The following is a 25,126-nucleotide window of genomic DNA, read 5'->3' as shown; positions in this document are numbered from 1 at the left end:
TGAGATCATTCATTATCGTGTGGGAGAGAGCTTGTTCGATAAAATTATTATTACAGCGGGCATCGTTGTGGGTGCTTATATTTTATGTCAGTTTTTAAAAGTCGTGAAGCCTGCAGAAGCGTAAACCTCGATAGAACCATTGTTTAACGACGGTGCATACTTTCAAGTAAGTAACATTCAGTTTTCTTTGACGTTTGGGCGCGCTTCCGTGAACGACCAAATATCGGCCACAACGCTTCAGTTAAAAAAATCTATCTTCTGCATCCGTGAAAAATATTATTATCATTTGCCTGTAAAAGTCGACGCGACGTATCAGATATGTTGAAATACAGTTTTTCATTCGGGTTTAAGTTTTGCTCTCATTTGTTTGTTGATGCTTGTTTGGAGCCTAAATTCATGTTCACTCCGCAGTCGATGTTTACACGATGCCGGAAAATATTTGGTGATAGCCTACAATTGCTACCGATTTTAATGAATGGACAGTGAGAAAGTTTAATATCTGTTTATTTACAATAGGAGGGTTTTCTACTGAAGTTTATTTCGTTATGATTATGCATTTTTTTTAAACAATGTTTAGACATAAGTTTTATGGTAATGCATTCCGTTAATTGATGTAGACGACCGGGATGTCATCAGCTTTGATTTAGGTTATGTGCTTTTTTCTTAATTATTAAAATAAAAAATAGACGATTTGCCTTTAATGATAAGCGAAATGTTCATTCCTAGGATATTAATTTATCTAGGTGTGCGCGCTGTAACGAATTTCAGTAAGAAATTGAATTTCAGCTCTTCTTTAGGCTTAGTCACACATCAACTAGTTCTTTTTTTGTACTAGTTTGGTATTGATGTAATGACCTACAAATTCTAGTCCCATATTCCAATTTGAAAACCGACACTATTATGTTAATCTTGATAACATTGCCTAAGAAGGTTATATAAATATTGATTGTTTACTAAAGCTGAAAAGTTATTATTTACTAAAGAAAATCGAAATTGAGCCAGTTTATTTATACGTGTTTGCTTAGATTAAAAACAGCGATTAAAATATTATTGTGCTGTAAATAGTTTTAAGGGCATTTGATACTTCTTGTATGGGCCACATCATTTTCTCCAGGGCTTTATCCACAATAATGTTGTGTAGTAAAACAGGAATTATTTTTTTTAATAAGAAAAGGGAGCGCCCAGACATCTGTTTTTATGTGTTTTTTTCATTAATTCCCAAAGTTTCAACAAAAATTTTTCTTATTGTAGACAAAAAACCTGAGGAAACTGATTTGACTCATTGGGTAAGTATCACATATGCCCTTAAATTGGATTTATGTAAACACAAGATAGTTCTGACCACGTGGCTCAATTTTATTTATTTATATTTAAATGTAGGACCTTGAACTATTTTATCCGATAAAACGTATTCGTATTGTTATGTGATAAAAATTTCATAACTTCACAAATATTTTCTCTAGAATATAAAAAAACTGGTATAAAATTATTTAAATCTCAATTCTGGCAATGTTATAAAATATTTCTGGAATGGATATTAATTAAAACATGTAGAATGTCTGGAAATTTAAAAATTCACAAACTTCCGTTTGACAGAAATCGGCTTTATACAAATCTCGAATATTATGTTTCTTTCAAATTCTATGCCAAGGCAGTTCTAAATTATTATTACGGCAAGTGATTTTCACTACCAATAACAGTCCACTTGCAATACAAAATTAACCACTTTCTGTAAATTTAAAAGCTGGCTGTTATAGTATCTATAATTACTAAATTGCGCCGTTTGGAGTTCGCACTTTTCACTATGAGTATAGACGAAAAATAAGTTTTTAAGACAAAAAATCAAGCAATTTAATATGTATTGCATTGGTTTACATAATATAAATGAGAATAGATTATAATCCGGTTTCAAAATTTGAGAAATTGTTTACTTTTGTTAAAGCGACACTTATTGCACGATAGTTTTTGCACACACTGGCAGCCATGATGGAATTGACCTCAAAGTGACTTTAAATGGGACTTTACTATCATTGGACTTTTTAATTTGAAATATTTTAGGGAATTTTAAAAGAATTTTAAAGCGTTTGAAATATTTTAAGTTGATGTATTTTATAGAATTTCGGAAAAGGTGGAACGATTTTTGATAGGACCTATAACGTTTTAAGATATTTTAAAATATTTCACAGGATTTAATCAGGTTTCCGAGGATCTCAATGATTTTAGGGTATTTTAAAGCTCTTAATTTATTTTCATACTTTTCTCATGATTTCAGGAAATATCGTAGAATTTAACGGAATTTTATAATATTTTAGTGGATTTCATAGAATTTATTCAAGAGAATTGAGGTATTTCGTAGGATTTGAAATATTTTAGGAAATCTTAAAAGATTATACGTAATTTTTAATTTATGTCAATAATTGGAAGGGATTTCAAAAGGGTTTAGGATATTTTAGGGTTAATTATTTCCTAGGATTTCGGAAGATATGGAACGATTTCACAGGACCTATAAGTTTTTAAGAGATTTTGAAAGATTTTACGGAATGTTATTATTTTCGGGATGAATAATATTTTACTGGATTAAAAAATATATATTCAAGAGAAGTAAGGTATTTCGTAGAGTTTCAAAATTTTGGGGGTTTTAAAGTCGGTTCTTGTAATTCGCCCTGAGTTCTTATTTATCCTCAATTTTTATTTTTTCATTTATTTTTTTCATTTAAATTCTTCGGAATTAAAAAAATGCGATTCAATTGATAACATGATTAAAGGATTTGAAATATTATAAGGTATTTTTTTAATTCCTTGACATTTTCAAGAGCTTTCAAAAATATTTAAGTATTTAAAAAGGTGTTTAAGGATTTGGAATATTTGAGGACATATTAAAAGATTCCCTGGCATTTTTTATTTATTTCAATAGTTTAAAGGAATTTCAAAGACTTTGGAGAGATTTTAAATATTTTTTGCAATTTATTTGGAATTCGCCATGAACTTGTATTCATTTTCGTGAATTTGTTTGAATTCTTCTAAATTCACTCAATCCTACTCAATTCAATGGATGTTTGAAAAGTTTTTTTCTATTTTGAAAATTATTTTCAATTTATTTGAATTCTTTTTCAATTATATATTAATAGGTTTTCAATGATTTCAAGAGATTTGAAATTATTTTCTGAAATTCACCATAGAGTCTTACTAATTTACCATGAATTCTTTGAAATTTTTTTGATACACTTGAATTTGCAGTAGATAATCTTAATTAACTATAAAACTAGCAAAAAATATAATTTTTTTAGCATAGCGTTTCAGTAAGCATACTATACTTTCTGACAACGTCTTATTGAAACGTTATAATTAATTAATGTGTGAGAGCAGTAAATTATTTGTCCACATAAAAAAAATTTTGCTTCTTTATTATTCATACTTTTTACGTAAATGAAACCTTTATGTGGCATGTTTATACATTAGAATCAAAGTTTGAAGTTTAATGAACAATATTTATTGATAACAAGTGTTCTTTCTTTATTATTTATAAATATTTGAGGACTTTTTATTTAACATTATATTTTCCAACAGTAGATAACCAACAGTAGATAGTCAAAAAATTTTGCTTATAAAATTGGCAGTTCTGCAAATATCACTCAGCTGCTTCAAGTTGAAGGTTGTGTTTGCTTATTTTGATTTGTGATATTTTGATTTTTTTTGATAAAATAAAAAATTTTAGTTGTGTTTAGGATTCACTTGGAAAAGATCTTATTTTTAGGATTACCGTATGTAAAAATTTTGCACTTTTCGGTCATCACAAGTCAAGTTGAATGTTCTGAAGATTAAACATCTCGCACCAATCTCACGGAATGTACAGATAAAAAAAATGTCAAAAATTTGAGCTTCTATGATTTTTGTAAAATAATTATAGTTTCTACTATGATTTACTCAATAAACTCACTGTGATTTAAGTATACTAATGCTAAATTATAATTATCGAGAACTGAGTATTCTGTTATGCCCAGAAGCAATAGTAGTCTAATTTCGTGATATCTTTTTCTATAAGAATATTCAATGCAATATGTAAGCTTTATTAGAAAGCGAAAATCTTTTTTTTATTTTTGGAAACTAATTCTGTTAAATGCTGTTAATTTTTTCCTTATCTACTGTAGGGAGGACCTTTTGGACCTTATATTTTAACCCATAGGAACTGTAAGGCTTGTGTTATACTTTGAACAATATCTTCGGAAAAATATCTAATATTGTTAAGTGATGAGTTATTTTATTGAGTTGCAATTGGATATACATTGAATTGGCAGTCAATATATCTGAATTTCTAGAAATATATCAAATTATAGAATTAGGATATCTTGAGAACATCCTTGGCATATAAAATTGGGATAATAATGGATAAGATATAAGATAATATATGGATATATTCAATATTATTAAAATATTCTGGGATATCCTTGGCAACTTATTAATTTTATAGTTAATTGATATTAATGGATATTTTTGAAGCTAGTCAGATTGCCCATTAGTGGGACAAGAATTTTGGGATGTATCCTTAATTAGGACAAAAAAAGCCAATATTGGGGAAAGGAAAATTCAATGAGGCTTACCAAATTAAATGGTAAAATTATAGAATACATTAAAAAACAAGAATATATTATGATAAATCATAAGAAATTGTTTTTTTAATCAAATGCATACCAACGTGTTAACATTTTGCTTCTAAAAATCTGTTTATTTCACATATTCTAAATAAAGTTAAAACTTTCTAATTTTCAAAAAAATAATTAAAATTTCAACCTTTTCAACCAAATAATACATTTATTAACCAAAAAATATTGAAATTGTTTAAACACCTTTTCCAATTTATGTATTCATTTTTTTTAAGACGAATTCTAAATCAAACATAATAGTAGCTTTTTCTACAAAAAAGAATGAAATTTTATGCTGAAAAGACGAAATTGCTATAAAATATTTTTAATTCGAAAATTTAAATTTTCAACAGAAAAGTTAATTTACAAACAAACAGTTGAACTTTTAAGTAAATTGATAATATTACCCTATTCATATTTATAATATTTAATATTAAATTTGAATGTATACGTACTAATTTTTTTGTTGAAAAATTAAATTGATCACTATTAAATAAACAGTCATAATTTAACGTTAGAATTGCAGGTTGCAATAATAGTAGATTATGTACGTACGCAGTCAAGTTGAACTTTATACGAGGATGCAGAATTTAACGTCCGAGTATAAAGCAACTTTACTGCCGTGGTGCATGCGATACTTGATCTGAAATAGGCAGAATAAGCGCCCTTTTTCTGTAAAATTGCGCTTGATTGTACCGTATACGCACAAGCATGGGGTGACGTTAGAAGTACAAAATTCTCTTCTTAGTTAAACTTAGGTTTTAAATGAATTCTTCTCGCTCTTTTCTTTCACTTTTCTCACACTTTTCATTCACTTCTTCCTCCATGCTGTCACTTTACGTGCCGATCGTCGCAGTACAATAAAGTGATATTTTACTGCCGTCCCGCAGGCAGATAAAGTGCCTTGTTCTGCCTATTTCAGATAAAGTACTTGAAACAACTTTTTCAGAATGAATTAACGGCAAGTGTGGAGATTATAAACAATATTTTTTATTTGTTGCTAACACAATACTGCTAAATTTAATTAATAACATGGCGAAAGTGGCTGTCTCAGTAATTGGAAACACAATTGTGCAACTCACGTCAAAAATTTGTCCAAATATGGAACATATAAATATTCATAAGTTATTTAATAAAAACGCAAAAAAATTAATTTTATTCCCATACGTATTAAAAATGTGCAAAAACATTACTTTTTCTATTAGTGTAGAAAATTTCATTAAAATAAGGCTATACAAGTTACGCGGAAAGTTTTGAAGTAAAACATAAATAGTGATAATAGATTCATAAGAACTTGACAAATGCTATAAAAAATTTACTTTTATGCTTTATGTTAGAATATAAAAGATACTCAAAGATATTTATTATTGTTGCAGTGTTAGACATACTTTTTATGATTTTCCAGTAATAGTCGGTTTACCTTAGTGGCAATTTTTTTTAGCAAAATTAAATGTTGAAAGCCATTATCATAAAAGAATACATTTTTAATTTAATTTGGAAAAAAATGGTTAAATATATTATGTTTTTTATACAGATATGAGGCGCAAAAGCGAGAGAAACAAACCAAAAGGTTCACCGGAGAAGAAAGTAGACAAGCCGACGAGAAAATCATCACGCCGACGTGGTAAAAGATCAACATCGTCATCTCCCGAGAGAGATGACTCACAAGAAGATGCTACATCCGACGCCTCTCTCTCTCGAGAGAGCAGCAAAGAATCGACTCGTCTTCAGACAAAGGAATTAAAGCCAATTCCTGAAAAGGATGAAACAGTCGTATTGACTGAAGGTGTCGTGGATAAGGATGCATCACCCGAGACCGAGGACAATGGATCCGTATGGAAAGTGGCACGAGCTGATGCGTCCCCCGGCGAAATACAGAAACTGAAACTGTGCAGACAGCGCAATATGTCAGAAACATCAGACAATTCGACGAGTAGGAAAAGATCACACAAGTGGCAGGGAAGTGGCGAGGGAGTTGTCGAGGAGGTTGACTCTAACGACGAGCGACTAGGCTCTCCTCGAGTAGAGCCTGGCGGCATGCGACCTGACGATACCTCCTCAATACCCCCAGGTCAGGACTCCAACGAAGAGGTAAGTGATTACAAGGAGACCCTGCCCGAATCCACTTCAGCCAACTTGTCTGACGCTAAACCAAACATAGATCTGCAAGGCGATTCGAATGAGGCAAGTTGTTCCAACCAAAGTAACGATATCAAGTCCAATCCAATTGACACATCTGCAGATCTCATCTCCTATGGAGATCAAGCCGCCCAGGCAGTCTCAAGATTGCAGGAGATAATGACGGAACAGGGCAACGAGGCCTACAGCCAGGAATACCAACAGAACACATCGGACGCGACATTCACCGAGAAGGATGAGCAAGTTCCTGGACGAGGGGAGGAAGGGGAGCAATACCCCGAAGAGGATCAGGGAACTCCCAAACGAAAGGAAGATTTGGAAAGGAAAGGGGACTGTTCAGTAATTGAGAAGAAAGTTCCGCAAGGGGATAAAAAGATCCAACAAGTCGAGGGACAAGATTGTCAAGAGTATGTTCCCGAAATAGAGGAGCAAGCTTCTCGAGATGGAATTCCTGTAACAGAGGAGCAAGTTTCATCAGAGGGACTTGTGTTGTCCAAAGCAGACAGTCCACAGAAAGGAGAAGAGTCTTCCCAGGATGGAGAGGATCTTGAGAAACGAAAATCTTCTCAAGTGGCGGAGGAATCTCCTGAAGTACCGCGGAAAAAGAAAGAACAGGTTCCTGCAAGAGAAGAAGATACGCATGAAAATAGCCGAGACACACCACAGAAAGGTGAAGACACGCCTCAAAGGGATGATCGCAAAGATTCAAGCAGTGATGATGAACGGGTCGGTAACAAGAATGATCATTCAGACTCGAATTCCAATGGCGAGAGTCGAGCCAAAGTCCGATCAAGTCTGAGAGCGTCTTCCCGTTCTACTCGTAGGAAGCATCGTAGCAAATATCGAGAGTCTTCAAATTCTGATACTCCAGATTCGGAGGACGATCCTTCCACCGGAAGGGAGTCGAAGCAGTCTGCAACTCCAGAGGCAGAGGTGCCGAGAGAGAAGGAATATCTTAAGGATAGAAGTCGCTCCAAGTCCCTGGAACCGAGAGAGAATTCACCTGTGTTAAATAGTCGGCAAACAGCTAATGAAGTTGAGGATGTTGAAAAGGAAGACACGAAGATCGTAGATAGCACGAGTGGTAATAAATCAATTGCCAGTCTTTCAAATGCATCGACGTCTAGTCAAAAACCCGCAAAAATCAACTTAAAGAGGACATTGTAAGTATTTCGAGACTAGATAATTTTTCGATTAGGTTATCTAATCTTTGGGGGGGGGGGGTCATTAAAAAATACGTCAGACTCGGGAGGGGAAGGGGCAGATTTTGTGACGTATATGAATAATGACCTTTTGAAATGTCTGAACAATTGGAACTTAGTGATTTTAGTTTACAACTAAAGCATTTTAATGCAAACTTGACAGTCTTTCCCCTCTTTTTTAAAAGAAGTCTTTTTTTTTGTCTGTTTAATTCAAAACTCTAGTTTTTGGTTGAAAAATAAAATATTTTCTTAAAAGTTCGATTTTTTGTTTGAGAATTAATTTTCTCTTAGGTCGTGGCTAGAGTTCTGAGCCGGTTTGCATTGCATTTTTTCGTTAACTTCTCGGTTGAAAATTCAACTATTTTTTTTAAGTTTGTCTTTTTTAATTTAAAGTTTACCTGCTTTAGTAGAAAGTAAATCTTTTTCTTTGATGGAAATGCAGCTGTTTGTTTAGTAATTAAGCTATTACACTATTTTCTTCAAAACTTAACTATTTCGTAGAAAATTTACTTTTTGTTTAAAGTTTATATTTTGGTGTTGAAAAATGAACTGAAATCTTTTCTGGGTGAAAGTTCCACTTATAAAACAAAAATTTGTTTTTTATTCCAAATCCATCTGTTTTAGTACAAAATTTATCTTTCTTGGATAAAAATGCAACCATTTGGTAGAGAATTGAACTATTTTGTTAAAAATTCATCCTTTTTCGTTGAAAAAATTCGTCTTTTTTTATTGAAAATTCAATTTTTTTGTTAAAAAAATTCAAATTTTGATTATTTTTTAGTTTGAAATTTCCTTTTTTTGTGTAAAATGCATCAGTTTCGTGGAAAATTAATTTTTTTATTGAACAGTCATATTTTTTGTTTGAAAATTTAATTTTTATAAAGAAAAGTTTGTCTTCTGATTTGAAGGTTCAATAATTTAGAAATTTTCGTTTTAAAATTCTTTTCTTATATTGTATAAATTCCACTCTTTTCTATTAAAAGATAAAGTATGACACTTTTTCGTTGGCTACGGATCCCGAAATTTCGGTACAGTTTACGGTGGGTTTCGAACCACCAAAGTCCTGGTAGAAAAATCATCTCTTTAGTTGAAAGTTTAAATGCATTGTTAAAAATGTATCTTTTTTCAGTGAAAATTCAACGGCTAGGTTGAAATTTAAACACTTTGTTAAATATTAATTTTATTGGTTGAATATTTAACTATTTTATTGAAAATTAAACAGTCTGATGGAAAATTGATATATTTTGCTTAAATTTATATTTTTAATTGATTATCTCAACTTAAAATTTAACTGCTTCGCCGAAAGTTAAAATATTTTCTTAAAAATTAATTTTATTCTTTGAAGATCCATCTTAATTCCATTTTGGTTGAAAATTCAACTGTTTTGTAGACAATTCATTTTTGGCGTTAAAATGTAACTGTTTTGTTGAAAATACATCTGCTTGGTTGAAAATTAAGTTTTTGGTGGAAAATTCAACTGTTTTCTAGGGAATTCACATTTTTAGTTTAAATAATCTTTTTTGGTAGAAATTTGATATTTCTTGATTAAAAATGCAACTGTTTTATTAAAAATTAATCTATTTTGGTTCAGGATTCAAATACTTTCTTGAAAAGTTGACTTTTATTCAAATGAAACTGATCTCGATTATCAATTAATTTGTTATTCTTGATTTAAATGTCAACTATGTATAATTGTTTTTTATACCTACTATAATTACAATTTTTGTTTGAAACTGTACCTTTTTAGGTTGATAATTCAACTGTCTTCTAAAAAAACTCGTCTTTCTTCCGAAAATTCAACTTTTTGGTTGAAAATGCAAGTGTTTTTGTTTGAAGTCGAATCTTTTTTGTGTGAAAATTCGAGACTTTGGTTGAAACTTCATCTATTTTATTCAAAATTTAATTGTTTTGTTGAAAATCCAACTATATTGGTTGAAAATTCATCTTATATGGTAGAAAAGTAATATTTTGTTGTTGAAAATTCATCTGTTTTGTTCAAAATTCAACTATTTGGTTGGAAATGCAACTTTTTATTCTAAAATTAATTCATTTTTATATTGAAATTGTAACTATTTGGTTGACTAAAAACCTTAATTATTTGAAAATTTATGTTTTCGGGTTTAAAATCAAACTATTTTCTAAATAATTCGACTTTTTAGTTTGAAAACTCAAGTTTTTCGTTGAAAATTCTTCTCTTTTGATAGAAAATTAATCTATTTGGGTTGAAAATTCAACTATTTTGTTGAAAATGCAATATATTTTGACTTTAATTCAAAAGCGTTTCACATTTAATTTATTATGGTATCTGTACCGAGAAACCCGGAATTCTAATAAGCGTGAAAAAAGCGGGAAATAGCCAGGAATTTAATTAAAACCCCGGGAATTCATTTATAATTGCCGTAAAGTTCAAGTTTTCATTATTTTAATAATTTTGGTCAATTTAGAAAATTGATTTCTACTTTATTTTATCTACAGTCGCAAATTTTTTAGATTATCTCAGCTTACTTTAATTAAAACATAATTTATTATTGAATTTTCTTATTTATTTAGAAATTAAATTAGTTGTTTGAAAATTTATGTTCTTTGTGAAAAATTCGCCTTTTTATGTTTGTTTTTCCTTTGGATGGAAATGAATATTTTTGCCGAATATTGAATTATTTTGTTACAAATTTTCTTCTTTTTTGGTTGAAAATTATTTTGTTTTTTAAACTGAAAATGTAACTATTATTCCACTTGAAAGTAATTTTTTTAACTGAAAATTCAAATTATTCCAACTGAATATTCCATAGTTTTAGTTGAAAATTCTTCTGTTTGTTTGAACATTAATTTTTTTAGTTGAAAATTTAATTATGTAAGTTTTGATTAAAAATTTAACTTTTCTAGTAAAAATTAATTTTTTGTTGCATATTTAACTATTCCAGTTGAAGCTTTAACATTTTACTTGATAATTAATTCAGTTAGATTGAAAATTGAACTATTTTCTTAAAACTACGTTTTTTATGAAAATTAACTTTTCAATTAAATGTTTCTTTTAATTGACAGGAAAATTGAAACTCTTGAACCGGAAATGAACGGGAATTTGAAATCGTCTTCTAGATCGCCGCCCTGCTGTTGAAATATTGTTTGTAATTTGTGTGTTTTATTTTAGCCATTTATCAAATATAATCGAAGAACAAATTTGGACTTAAATGCAGGGGGTGGGGGTCTTAATTTAGACGTCACAATGGAGACTTCAAGCTTTGTGTGTCCCTTGAAAGCCTAGGAACTTGAGTAAGATTTAAAAAATAATTTTAATAACTTTTTCAGCAGTACTCGATTATCGGTAGATGAACACAAAACTGAAGACACTAGTTTGAGTACCAACACAGATTCTATTCAGACTAAGGTTTGTTCTTATTTCAAAAATGATAATTTGAATCATAATCACTGACTTATAATTTCATACTAATTAAAAAATAATTATTGAGTATAAAAATAGCGTTTTAAATTTCAGGAAAATCATACAGACGATAAGACAGAGCAAAAGCGAGTAGTCCCTAAGAGGCGTAGATGGGGAACAACTCTTTCCACAGACACAACCACGGACTTTTCTATCTCGACAGATTCTTTAAAGGTAAATAAATATCTGAATATATTTATATTTGCTTAGTTATGCAGTAGAAATTTGTTGAAAAAAAAAACAGAAAATAATTGGTTTTTTTTCGTGGAATAGGCTTTAGTGCCAGGAGCGAAGCCACTGTCAATCACAGAAGTTCGTCTTTCCAAAGACGACGAGGATGAGCATATTAGTGGCAAAGATCGAGAGAAAAAACACCATACAAGCGACAGTAATGGCGAATACACGGTCAGGGAAGAAACAATTGCTCAAAAAATGGAGGGTCCTAGGAAGGGAGATTCAAAAGCGGATAATCATATAGGTAAAATACGAAATAGAAAATACTATATTTAGGATAAGGAAGCAATTATCGAGGAAATGGGCAATCTTAAACTCTGCTATACTCTTTCTTACAAATGAAAACTCCCACAATTTCGAAACTTATTTGGCTGGACAGTAAATTTATAGAAATTTCATTTATGTATTTTCTTTCCGAAATTTCGAATGGGAAACGAAAATTGTGATTTATTCTCAAGTAAAAAAATAAGAACTTTTTTTTAGAGTTTCTTTTTTAAAATTGAATACGTTGAACATGAAATCTTTAACTGTCATTAGGATAACGTTCCTAACCTAATATTTTATAATTATTAACAAATGAGGCATTGACGAGAAAATGGATATCGCCATTTTTTTAGGTGGGTCGTCGAAATATGGAGATTTTTCAAAAATTATCTCTGCTATTATATTTATGGATCGAAATCTATCTCGTATAGTTAAAAACTCTACCATTTAGTTGATAATGTAATTATTTTATTGAAAATTCGTTTAATTTTTGGTCGAAAATTGATCTTTTAGTTAAAAGTTGAAATTTGTTTAAAAATTATTTTAAAATTCGTTTCATTTTTGGTTGAAAATTGATCTACTTTTAGTTAAAAGTTCAAATTTTTTTTTAATTATTTATTTTAGTTGAAAATTCAACTGTTTGATTGAAAAGTCGTCATTCGGTACAAAATTATTTTTCTTCGTTAAAAAATCATTATTTTGATTTTAAAATTCAACTATTTGTTTTTATGGTAAACTCTTTTTAGTTCGTTTTTTTAGGATTCATCATTTTAGTTACAAATTTATTTTTCACTGGAAAATTAAACTGTTTTGTTAGAAAAAATCATTTTTTGTTCGTTTGAAAATTCATTTTTTTTCTAAATAAAAACGAAACTATTCCATTTTCGGTAAAAAAATTATATTTTTTCGTTGAAAATTCAACTCTTTGGTTTAAAATAAGTCTTTTTAGTTATAAAATTGATCTTCTTGGTTAAAAAATAATTATTTTGGCTGAACATTCAACTGTTTGGTTTTATGTAAAACTCTTTTTTTTTTAGAATTTTAATTGAAAATTTATTTTTTTGGTTGAAAGTTAAACTTTCTTTCTAAAAAATCTTTTTTTGTTTATTACAAAATTAATTTTTTTAAATAAAAATGAAACTTCCATTTTTTGGTAGAAAAAATATACTCTTAATTAAAAATTGATATTGTCTGGTGGAAAATTCAACTTTTTTGTTAAAAATTCCTATTTTTTATGGAATTCAACTGTAGTTCATTTGTAGTTTAAACCTTGTTGTGTTGACGATTCATCATTTTAATCTAGAAATGTAAAATAATGTTTTCGTTAAAAATTTATATTTTCGAATTTAATAACTTTTTTTTCAATTCGTATTTTTGATAGGACATTAAGCTTCATGGTGGACAATTCATCTTTTTATTAGAAAATTTAATTATTTGGTTAAAAATTAAACTCTCGTCGAAAATCAATCTGTTTCGATGTAAAAGTCAACTTTTTTCTAAAACATTCGAATTTTTAGATTGAAAACTCTTCTTGAAGATTCGTCTTTTTGGGTAAAATTTTAAACTTCTTTGTTGAAAATTCAGATATTTAGTTAAAATTGAACTACTTTGATAAAAGTAATTGTTTTGTTGAAAATTTTCCTTTTGGTAGAAATTGCATTTTTTGTTTAGAATTCGTTATTTTGTTTGAAAATTCGTCTTTTTTTTTGTAAAAATAAAAAATCTTGAGTGTAGCGGCTGGACTGGGAATTTGTATGAGACCTGGAAAACCGGAAAATGACAGTTAATTAATTTTTTAAAATGGAATTTCACAAATTTCTATACAAAAATCTGTTAAAGTTTGATTTTAACCATTTTTAAAGATAATTAGTTGAATTGTTACATGTTTTAATTATGATATTCAGTTTACAATGCGTAATTCAAAAAATTTTTATTTAAAAAATGCCGTTTTAAAGACTTAAAGAATTAAAAGCGTTTAAAATTAACAAAATAATTCGGAATCAGTTCAAAATTTAAGAATTTACAGGTTTCAACGTTAAAATTTAAACCGATTCAATTCGAAACTCTTAGCAGTTTTGCAAATGTGAACGCCCGGTTGAAACTTTATAAACTGTTTTCAATTTTAAAATAATATTTCATAATTATTGTTTATTAATTTACTTATTTTAATTAATTAATTATTATTTATTATTTTATTCAAATTTATTAAATTTCAGATATTGTTTAAGTCTAAAATTTTCCATTTTTAATTAAGAAACAGGTCAGTTGCTTAATATTCAGAAATATTTGACTGTTCATTTAAAATCAGCAATTAGGAAATAAACTTTCAAAACTAAAAAAAATATCAACTTTCAACGTCACAATTTTAATTTTTCTATTTGAAAACTTTCAATTTTTAAGTAAAGTTGTAAGTTGAAGAAATATTTCGAAGTTCTGAAAAGATACAAAATTACTGTAAAATTTGAAATTATTTTAAATAAACAAAACTCCACTATATATACGTAAGTTTAAGTGCAAACAGTCCAAAAATGTTTAGAAGTTCTGAAAAAAATTTCAAAAATAGTTTAAAATTTGAAAAAATCTAAAAAATGAGAATTTTTCAAGATTTTGAAATAAAATTTTGAAGATTTTTAAGTGTGTTTAAACTTACCACCACCTTCCTTATTTAACAACTTATTTTTACACGAAACACCACATTGAGTTGAAAATTTGGAATAATAAATAAGATACACTAAGAAAGGTTGGTGTGGTTCTAAACTTTAATAATTATAAAAAAAGTAAAAAAAATTATTTACAACAATTTTTTTTTATAATTATACAAATTTGGAACCAGGCCCACCATTCTTAGTGCTTCTTGTTTAGTATCCCAAATTTTCAACTCGATGTGGCGTTTCGTGTGAATATAAGTTGGAAAATTTAAAAATTGGCCATAAGGTAGGAATCTGGTCACGTGACCCACTCATCACTTGGCCCTAAGAAGTTTTTATTTTACAAAAAAGTATCTTAGCTCGATCTTCAATTTTTCGAGCTTAAAATTACTTAAATGATTTGCAGCACAGTTTTTATTACTTCAAATGGACACATTTTTTAGCTTTCGAATCTTTTTTATTTCGTTAACGCTGAAAAATGTTTGCTAACTGTGAGAAAAATGTGAATTTTTTTCTTTGAATAGAACGGCCACCCTGAATCTTGTTTCTACTAATATTAATCTTTTTGGATGAAAGTTTACTACATCAATTAAATTTAAACATATGTATTCCCCTATTTTTGTCAATATCCCTTTATTTCTTTTTTTTTCGCCTGATAGCTTTTTAAATGAACTTGGACAAAAAGTAATTTGCGTTTAATTGTTTCAGGATCAAGGAGAAAAATATCTGTAGTTAGAGACATTCCTCACACAAAGGCGCCCAATTCACCGCCTTCAAAAGGAACCAGTATACTTTTGATTAAAAACCTGGTGCGGCCCTTCACTCTGACTCAGATCAAGGAACTTTTATCTCGCACTGGAACTATTGTGGAGGGTGGTTTCTGGATGGATAGGATCAAGTCTAAATGTTTCGTAGAGGTTCGTCTTGTCCTTGCAATTAATGAAACTTGACTAAATCTGATTTCAAAAGCAGAATAAATGTTGACAATACACTCTTGCGCATTGCAGTATAGTAATGAAGACCAAGCGTTCGAGACGAGGCAGGCGTTGCACGGAATATCGTGGCCAACTTCGAATCCGAAAAAGCTTCAGGTGGAGTATGCGTCGAAGGAGGATATGCAATTGGCCCGAGACACATGCACAGACCAACCTGTTTCCCGCAAAGCGGAACCTCATCTGCAGTCGGATTCGTGGCAACGCGACTGGGCACGTGATGACAAAAATCAAGTGGGAGGAACCAAGGTAATAACTGGACTTTGAAAACCTGGAATTTTCCTTGCATTTTTTTTCTTGAACCTTGAAAACCCGGAAATCTCATTGAATTTTGCATGAGAACGTTGAAATCAGATTTTTCTTTTCTTTTAAAACAGTGATTTTATTGAAATGCGAAAAGTAATCAAAATCTTTTTGTCTGTTTTGAAAGAAACATGTCGTTCAGAAGAAATCTTACGACTAAAAAGTTTTTTATTATTCAAAACATAATTGATCTTTTACACATTAGAGAATAAATAAAGAGGTTTCTAGACATTTTTTTATTTCTATTGGGAATAGTGGTCGACCATTTCGCCATCTGGTGCCAAAAACGGGAACTAGAAAGAGTAGGTAGCATTGTAAAGGTGCATTTTAATTTGCACATAAAAGTGTTTTTATGATTCTTTTATGAAGTTTATAACTATTATTGAATACTAAAAATACATCTTTATCCAATTTAGAGCGTATTAGATCGAATTTTCATCTTATAAAGTGAAAAACAACATTTTTGTACAAAATGTTTTCCTATAAAACAACAATTATTTTACTGTGACATGTAAATTTCAATTCTTTATAGGCTTAAACGACATGTTTAAGCTTATTAAATGTCCCCATTATGCAAAGAATATGAGTAATAGACAATTGAAATTGAAATACAAATTCTAGTCTAACTTTCAGGTCGGATTTTTTATATCGTAAATAGTTCATGGGTAAATTAATAAAAACTTACTTTGGGTTTATTTTTGCTTCGAAATAAGTTAATTTGAGTTTATAATTGGTTAAAAATCACAATAAATAGTACAATAGTTTTTTGTTTTGTTTAGAAAAACATTTCTGTCAAAAAATATGTTTTTTTAATGCTAAGATGTAAATCCATATGAAACACTTTGTTTTCGATGAACACTTATTTTAAGTTCGTAATAAATACTTCAAACTCCACAAAAAAATCGCAAACACAATTTTATACACAAATTAAAATTTATCTTTAAAATCGTACCTAGAGTTTATGAGAATTTATGAGAATTAACAATAATTTAAGAAAATTTAAGAATTTATGATTTTTAATAATATTTTTATTGTTCAGGTTATATCAGCGGTTGATTATACATTATTTTCTAGCTCAGACATATTCAGGAATTACAGTGTTTCATATACTTTAAAATTTTCAAATGTGTTAATTTATTTCAAAAAAAAAAAGTTTTTTCTACTTTAAAAGATAATTCTTTAACAGAAAAATTGGAATTTTCAACAAAATAATTAAATTTTTAAAATAATAATTGAATATTCAACCTAAAAAGACAAATTGTCAACAAAAAAGTGTCATAGTTTATATTTTAATAAAAAAAAATTAAATTTGTACCACAAAAGAAAAGAATTTAAAAACCAAAAAGACGAATTTCCGACAAAGATTTTTCGCTAAAAAAATAAATAAAAGTTTATCTAAATTATTGAACCTTTAAACCAAAAGATAAATTTTCTTTATAAAAATTCAATTTTCAAACCAAAAATATGATTGTTCAATAAAAAAATTAATTTTCCACGAAACTGATGCATTTTACGCAAAAAAAGGAAATTTCAAACTAAAAAATAATTTTTTTACAAAAAAATCCATGAAATTTTTAACTAAAAAATATAAATCTTAAAAAATGGAAAATTTCCATTTTCTGCCAAACAATTAATTCTAAACAAAACAAAAAAGAAGTATTTTCCACTAAACAGTTAAACTTTCAACCAGGCATAAGCCTTCAATCAAAAAATTTCACAATGTTTAACTTCGAACAAACTAGTTGAATATTCAATGAAAAAAGGTTAACTTATAACAAGATAATTAAACTTTTAACCAAGGAGATAACTTTTCAACTTAAAATATAAATCTTTAACAAAAATGTGATTTCTTAACAAAGCGATTCAACGAAATGTTTTAAACAAATTGGTTGAGTTATCAAGCAAAGAAGAACGATTTTTAACCAAAAAGTTGCATTTTCATTCAAAACTGAAATTTTTTCTGTAAAAGATGAAGTTTTAAATCAAAAAGATAAATTTTCAAACAAATAGTTGAATTTTCTGTTGAAAAAGAGTTTATTCGAGTTTTCACGATCAAACTGAATTTTTTAACAAAAAAATTTCTACCAAATAAATTCAATTTCAGTCCAAGAAGACGAACTTTTAATAAAAAGGATGACTTTTTAACAAATTTTTTGAATTCTCTAGCAAATAGTTGCATTTTTATAAAAAAATATGAAATTTATCTCAAAGCAAAAGAATTTTGTATTACAAAAAAGTTGAGTTTTCATTCAAAAAAGATTCAAGTGAACTCAGGAACATCAGAAATTGAATTTTTGTATCCAAAAAATAAGTTTCTACGAAAAAAATTAAATTTTCAACCAAAATTAAATTTCTTGAACCAAAAAGGATGAATTTTTAAAAAAATAGTTCAACTCTTTACCAAATAGTTGCATTATAATCCAAAAAGGATCAATTTTGTACTAAAACAGATGAATTTGTAATAATAAAAAAAAACAATTTTTTATAAGTTGAACTTTTATCTAGTGAATATTTCAGTTCATTCTTCAACACCAAAATATAAATTTTAAACAAAAAGTAAATTTTCTACGAACTAGTTAAGTTTTCAAGAAAATAGTATAATAGCTTAATTTAGAATATTCCATAAAGATTGCAAGGATTTCGAAGATTTGAAAATGGCGTGTACACTAAATTACAAAGTTTTTACAAAAATTGACAGATCGGATTGGCTTTGGGTATACTCTTTTAGTGTCCTAAAATAAAGGTCAAGTTCGTTAGCTAGCCATTTTGGGCGAAAATTCAAAAAGTGAGCGTATTTTGAAAATTTTTGAGATCATTTTTTTTTAAATTCAAAAATTGTCTATACGGATATTAATAGCATTCAATCAGACGAACAATTTATCCTAATGACTTTTTTTATAGGACCAAAATTTACCACAGTATTAGCATTTACAAAATTTCAAAAAACACGAAAATCAACATTTTAAGTCAAATAACGCATGATATGAAAAAAGTCAAGAGAAGAAAAATGTTTCTTTTCCAATGCCCCACAAGATTGTTTAAACACCTTTTTGATCTTTCTTAAAAAGTTGAAAATTCAAAATTTCATCGTACCAAAAATGTTTGAAACCACATTTATTCAAGATTTCAAAATTCTATGTACAATTATTCATAGTACTCAGAAACTCAAACAATTTATCCCTATGACTTTTTTTTGTAAAAACAAAATGATCAGAATTAGAGCATTTTAAAATAAAAAATAAAAAAAAATAAAATGAACATTTTAAGCCAAACAACGCACGATATGAAAAAAGCCACGAAAAGAAAAATGTTGCTTTTTGAAAGCCCTACAAGCTTATGATAACAACTTTTTTAATTTGGTCGATTAGTTAAAAATTCCAAATTTGATTGTACCAAAAATAATGAAAAATCCAAAAATTCCATTTTTTGGTCAAACTATGCAAGATACGAAAAAAACGAATAAGCTAAAGTTGCGCGCCCTTGAAAGACCTACAAATTTATAATAAATCATTTTTCGATAGGATGCGTAAATTTTGTTTTTAATCGTAAAAAAAAACATTTAAAATAAAAAAATAAAATTTTTTGTACTAGCGACACAAGCTACGGAAAAAATGAGACAAAACTTGTTCATCCAAAAAAGAGCTATAATTTTTGATAGGACACGTAGTTTTTGCTTTAGATGTAAAAATTAACATTCAAAATAAAAATATTAAATTTTTTTGAAAATGACTCAACGTACAAACTAAAATTAACAGACAAAAAATGTTCGCCTGAAAAAATCTATTAATTTATTATTAATCATTTTTAGATTGGACGAGTAGATTTTCTTTTAATTGTAAAGAAATAAGATTAAAAATAAAAAAATTAAATTTTTGGAAAAAAGACAGAAAAGACGAAAGAGGACACAGGATCCTACATAGGACCCTGTATTCCTGTATTAAACCCTATACAGATGCACAGTATTTTTTATTTAATCGTAAAAAACAAGATTAAAAATAAAAATAAATGATAAAAACAAGGAAATAAGAATTAGTATTATTCGATTTTTATGCATATTATGAATTGTACTGATATAAATTTATTGAAATGATACATGATTAAGCGCAGCTTAGAATACAATTTAAAGCAAAATAAGAAACAAATATAAAAATAATCATGATAAATAAAATTTTCTCTTAATTTTGCAATTTTTGAATAAGCAATCCCAGGCATTTAAGATTCATCTCATTCTTGGTGAAAAATTAATTTACTTCTATAAAATATTCAAACATTTTGTTAAAAAGTCATTTTTTCTTGTTAAAAATTAATTTTTTAGTTAAAGGTGCATAATTATAGTCGAAAATTCTATTCTTTGCTTGGAAATTAAACTAGTTTATTTAAAAGTATTCTTTTTGTTTTAAAAGTCAACAGTTTTATCGAAAATTCGTCTTTTTGAGTGAGGACTCAATTATTTTGTTGAAAATTCATTATTTTTGGTTGATTTAAACTGCGTTTAAAAATTTTTAATTGCAATCAGTTTTGGATGAAATATCAACTGGTACATTTTTTCAGAATTCGTCTCTTTTGGTTAAAATTATTCTACTTCGTAGAAAATTCAACGGTTTTGGTAAAAAGTAATTTTTTTGGATGAAGATTCTTCAATTTACTTGAAAATTCGTTTGCTTGATTGAAAATTTAATTATTTTATCGAAAGATTATTCTTTCTGGTTGAAAATTGACTTTTTAATTTACAATTTTACTATCCCTGTTAAAGATTCCTAATTTTAGTTGAATACTCATTTCTTTGGTTAAAAATTAATTTTGTAACTAAAAATTCAATCATTTTGCTTGAAAGTAATGATGAAATTACATTTTTGCAGGTGATGGTCGTACGAGAGTGGGACTTGGGAAAGGAGGATGGCCAACTGCACGTGGTGAAGGAGGAGCGGGATAAAAAGGAATTTGAAAAGAAAAAGAGACACAGGAGCCAGACTCCACCAAAAGAAGTTCATCTGCCAGCACCAGCTCGCAAATTTAAGAAGAAGGAAGATGATCCTCCTCCTGCGAAGCTGCTGGACGATCTCTTTAGAAAAACTAAAGCCACACCCTGCATATACTGGTTACCTCTCACAAACGAGCAGGTAAATTATACAAATTTTCAGATTTTTCATTAATCAGACTTCACATTCCCACCCATATTCGCCTCTTTTCCTGTTAAAAATTCAATTTTTTTGTTCAAAATGCATCCTTGTTGGTTGAAAATTAATTTTTTGTTAAAAAGTTAATTTTTCTGGTTAGAAATTGAAAGGTCTCCTAAAATGCATCTGTTTTTTTTATTGAAAATTAATATTTTTGCTTGAAATATTGAAACTTCAACTATTTGATTACAAATTCAACTATTTAGTTTAAAAAATAATTATTTTATTGAAAATCCATCTACTTTGTTAAAAAATCATCTTTTTTCAAATCAAAAATTCAATTTCTTTGTTTCAAATTTGTCTTTTTGGATTACAAATTCGTCCATTTGAATTGGAAATTAGTCTTTTTTGGTAGGAAACTCATCTTTCTTGTTTAAAAATTCATCTGTCTTGGTTCAAATGATTTTTTGTTGAAAATTGAGATATTTTCTGAAAAGATCGTCTTTTTGGTTTAAAAATTTAACTCTTTTTGGATAGAAAATTTTCCAAGTTGTGTTATTGTCTCTTATTAATTCTTTAAAAAACCTAATATTATATTTTTTGTTCAGAATTAATCGCATTTGGTCGATAATTTAACTGTTTTGTTGAACATTCGTATTTTTTCGTTGATTGCAACTGTTTTTTTATTTAAAATTAAATCTTTTTTGGTTGAAATATCATCTACTACATTTTTCGTTGGGAATTCAAATTTCTTGGTTGAAAATGCTACTGTTTCTAGTTGAAATTGATTTTTTTTTTTGGTTTAAAAAATCGACCATTTAATTGAAACCTTAACTATTTGGTTTAAAATTAATTTTTGTTTTAAATTTTTCATGGTCGGAATTTCATCTCTCAGTATAAACAGGGTGGCGACTTGACCGGGAAACTAGGAAAGACCGGGAAAAGAGTTTAAAGAATCCCTGTTTCAAGTCAAAATTCGTCACAATTTAAAAGTTCCTTCTAGCAAATTTTAGAAAAAAAAAGTACTTGAAGTAGTTTTTAGAGCAGTGTTTCTGAATTATAATATAATTTTTCAACTAAAAAATGCAACTTTCCCAGTAGAAAATTTTAATATTTTTCTAAAAATCCAATTTTTTTGTTGAGAATTAGATTTTTAATGGAAAATTCAACTATTATATTTTGGTTTGAAATTTGATTTTGATGTTTTTTTGATAAAAATTCAATTATTTGTTGAGAATTAATATTTGTTATTTAAGAAGTAAACTATTTTGTTTTTTAATTCATTTAACTTGTGAAGAATTCTTCTCTATGTAAGAAAATTAATCTCATTGGTTGAAAATTCATCTTTTTGATAGATATAAATATCAACGGTTCCCATTGAAGATTCATAATTTTAATTGAAAATTCATCAGTCTAATTGAAAGTTAATTTTTTCAACTGAAAATTTAACTGTTCCATTTTGGATGAAATATTAACCTTATCTAGTTCAGCGTTTGGATGTTAATTTGTCTTTTTAAATAAAAAATTCATTTATTTCGTTGAAAATTCACATGTTTTGTTTTTAAAGAAAAAACTACTTTTTTATAGAAAAGACTTTTTTCTTTGAAAGTAAATGCCCTTGATTAAATTTGTTCTTCTTTGTTAAAAATGTAAGTATTCCAGTTAATTATTCATTATTTTAATTGAAAATTCATCTTTTAGGTTTTAAATCAATTTCCTTGGTTGAAAAATCAACTGTTTTGTTAAAAATTATTTGTTTTTATCGAAGATTCATCATTTTTCATTAAAAATTCATTTTTTTGGTTGAGAAATGAGCAAAATGATTGAAAACTTATTTTTTCTTTAGATGAGAAGGATTTTTTTAACTGAAAATTTAACTATTTTATTGACAATTTGTTTCTTTTTTTTGTTGAAAATAATTTTTCTCTTAAACTAAAAATACTATACTATTTTTTGTTTTAATTGAAGACTCATTTTTCTGTTTAAAGTTTAATTATTTCATTTGAGGTTTCATCGTTTTTGTTGACAATTCTTCAGTTAAGATGAAAATTAATTTTTGTACTAAAAATGTATACATGTATTGCAGTTAAATATTCATCTTTTTAGTTGAACGTTCATGTGTTTGGTTTAAAATTCCACCATTCCAGTTCAAAATTCATAATTATATTTGAAAATTTATTTATTTTCAATTTTTTGCTATGATTTAAAATAAATGTTTGCGTTTTGCGCCAAATATGAATATGAAAATTTCAGTTGACCGGAAAAATTGAAAAACTTGACCGTGAAATGACCAGGAATTTGAAATTGTCCCCCGAATCGCCACCCTAATAAATTTGTTCCTGGTTGAAAATTCAACTATTTTGTTTTAATATAGAGAATGTAGTATTGATGCAAGCTCCTGTTAAAAAAAAAAACAAGAATCCAACGACCAAATTTATAATACGTTTATTTAATATCTATTTAATTTATAACGTTGGTAATGCAATTTTAAATATTTATTTTTTTTAATTTTTATGTTGAATGTTATTTTATTGTAATTTGATGATAATAAGAATAAAAAAGACGCAAGAAGGAAAAAGAGAAGGAAGGGGATGTGGTTGGCTACTTTCTCATTTTTCTTTCCTCTTTTTTTTATTTTTGTCAGAAAATTAATTTTTTTCAAATGTTTTCAGATTACAATAGGAATTAAAAATTGTTTTTTTTTATTTGTTCAGATTACAATAGGATTTTTTTTTGTTTTTTTGTGTGTTCGTTGTGGTCCAAGTTTGGTCGTTTGATTCTTGTATTTTTTTTAACAGGAGTGTACATCAATTTGATTGTTGGACGTTAAATAGGATTTTTCAATTGGATTTTAATCTAATTTAAATTTCTTAAATTTTGATATAGTATTGAATTCAATATGACACCTGCATTGATTCTACTTAAAAGATTTTATTCTCCTAATATTCTCCTCTTTTTCGTAAAATAATTACCATTTCTCTAGATAATTTTAGGCTGTGAAGTCTGATTTATGTAGTCTCAATGTTACCAGCTACATTTGATTTGATTTATTTTCATCTTGAATTGTAGATCGTGGTGAAGGAAGAGATGCGAAGACAGCACATGGCAGAACATGCGCGCCGACTGGAAGAGATGAGGCGAGCCGAAAGGAATAGAGAGAGTCGACGCCGACGCAGTCCCAGAAAATAATTATTTTATTTTTTATTTTTCAATAAACCTGGAATCCGCGTGAAACGTAGCTTTTCATTCTGCAGATTGATTTTATGAGTACGACAGATTTTTTGCAACGTTAATTGTGACGTTGTCACTAAAATTCATCAAGAATTCTAACGCGGGTCAATCAATTCTTGCCCAATTTTTGTCATTACAAGTTCTCACTTTGAAACGAGTTACGAAATTAATTTATTGCGTTTTCAGCACTCTTAACGGATTACTTGAAATTTCCAAGCAGAATGTTTTTGTTTTTTTGTTCTCATTTTACCCCTCTTATTAGCTACGTTTTCTTTTCTTTTGTTTTACGTTCTTTTTTTTGTCTTTCTTGAACTTGAAAAAAGTAAGCCCTCAGCATGTCGAGAATACTAGTTTGGTTTATGCCCTCTACTTTTCAGCATTAAACTATACTTCTTACAGGTCAGCGAAAATTACTAATCGGCACCGGACGAATGCAATTCTGACATTTGTTTTGGTAACGAGTCGACATCATCTACAGAGGATCGTGATTGAGGATAGCGCCTTGCAATGATCTTTAAATCTCGTTCTTTTTCGAACAAGTTCGCGCAAGTTGGAAATGTACCGTATATTACATGTACCGATTTCCAAGTTACATATTGAAAGAGCGCTCATCAATGATTGTACTGTGTATCATCAAGACGTTATAGAGGTGTCTTTTTTATAAATTGAGTTTATGGCGAGAACCAAAAATGAGTTATGTGGAGTGTCGTTGCAGTGAGCAAAGAGTTATAGAAATTAGTAGACAGTAAAAAGCTGATCAATTTAATGTAACAACTACTTTCGATAATATATTAATAATCATCGGGCAGATTTACATTCTACTGCACATGAAAGGCAAGTGTAAATATCCATACCTACTTATGGGGAAAGAACTATGTAAAATTTGCAATCAATAAACAAGTCCTAAGCCACGAAAA

At 28.2% G+C, this 25,126-nt stretch overlaps 1 protein-coding gene across 4 annotated transcripts; it reads left to right on the top strand.

Moving 5' to 3' along the window:
- On the top strand, positions 1–25,126 carry LOC117179436 (apoptotic chromatin condensation inducer in the nucleus). 4 transcript variants are annotated; one of them, XR_004467922.1, is made up of 10 exons: positions 359–482; positions 6,175–7,942; positions 11,288–11,366; positions 11,475–11,594; positions 11,694–11,898; positions 15,275–15,483; positions 15,574–15,807; positions 20,721–20,981; positions 24,048–24,245; positions 24,609–25,126. XR_004467922.1 is itself a non-coding variant. In XM_033371221.1 (9 exons), exons 2-9 carry the CDS (start codon positions 6,177–6,179, stop codon positions 24,165–24,167), a joined length of 2,994 nt encoding a protein of 997 aa, XP_033227112.1. In that variant the 5' UTR covers positions 1–166; positions 6,175–6,176; the 3' UTR covers positions 24,168–25,126. The 4 variants fall into 4 exon arrangements, 3 of the variants coding, with proteins under 3 accessions (XP_033227112.1, XP_033227111.1, XP_033227110.1); XM_033371221.1 differs by lacking the exon at positions 359–482 and adding an exon at positions 1–166 and having other exon boundaries at positions 24,048–25,126; XM_033371220.1 differs by having other exon boundaries at positions 11,291–11,366; positions 24,048–25,126.

Source organism: Belonocnema kinseyi, chromosome 9, assembly GCF_010883055.1.
Source record: "Belonocnema kinseyi isolate 2016_QV_RU_SX_M_011 chromosome 9, B_treatae_v1, whole genome shotgun sequence".
Classification (NCBI taxonomy): domain Eukaryota; kingdom Metazoa; phylum Arthropoda; class Insecta; order Hymenoptera; family Cynipidae; genus Belonocnema; species Belonocnema kinseyi.
The sequence above is the reverse complement of the archived record's forward strand: the minus strand, read 5'-3'. Positions and strand labels throughout refer to the sequence as shown.

Coding starts and splice junctions, on each gene's coding strand:
- LOC117179436 (XM_033371219.1), top strand. Junction 11,367..11,474: donor CAGATTCTATTCAGACTAAG/GTTTGTTCTTAT, acceptor TTTAAATTTCAG/GAAAATCATACAGACGATAA. Junction 15,484..15,573: donor AGTCTAAATGTTTCGTAGAG/GTTCGTCTTGTC, acceptor TGCGCATTGCAG/TATAGTAATGAAGACCAAGC.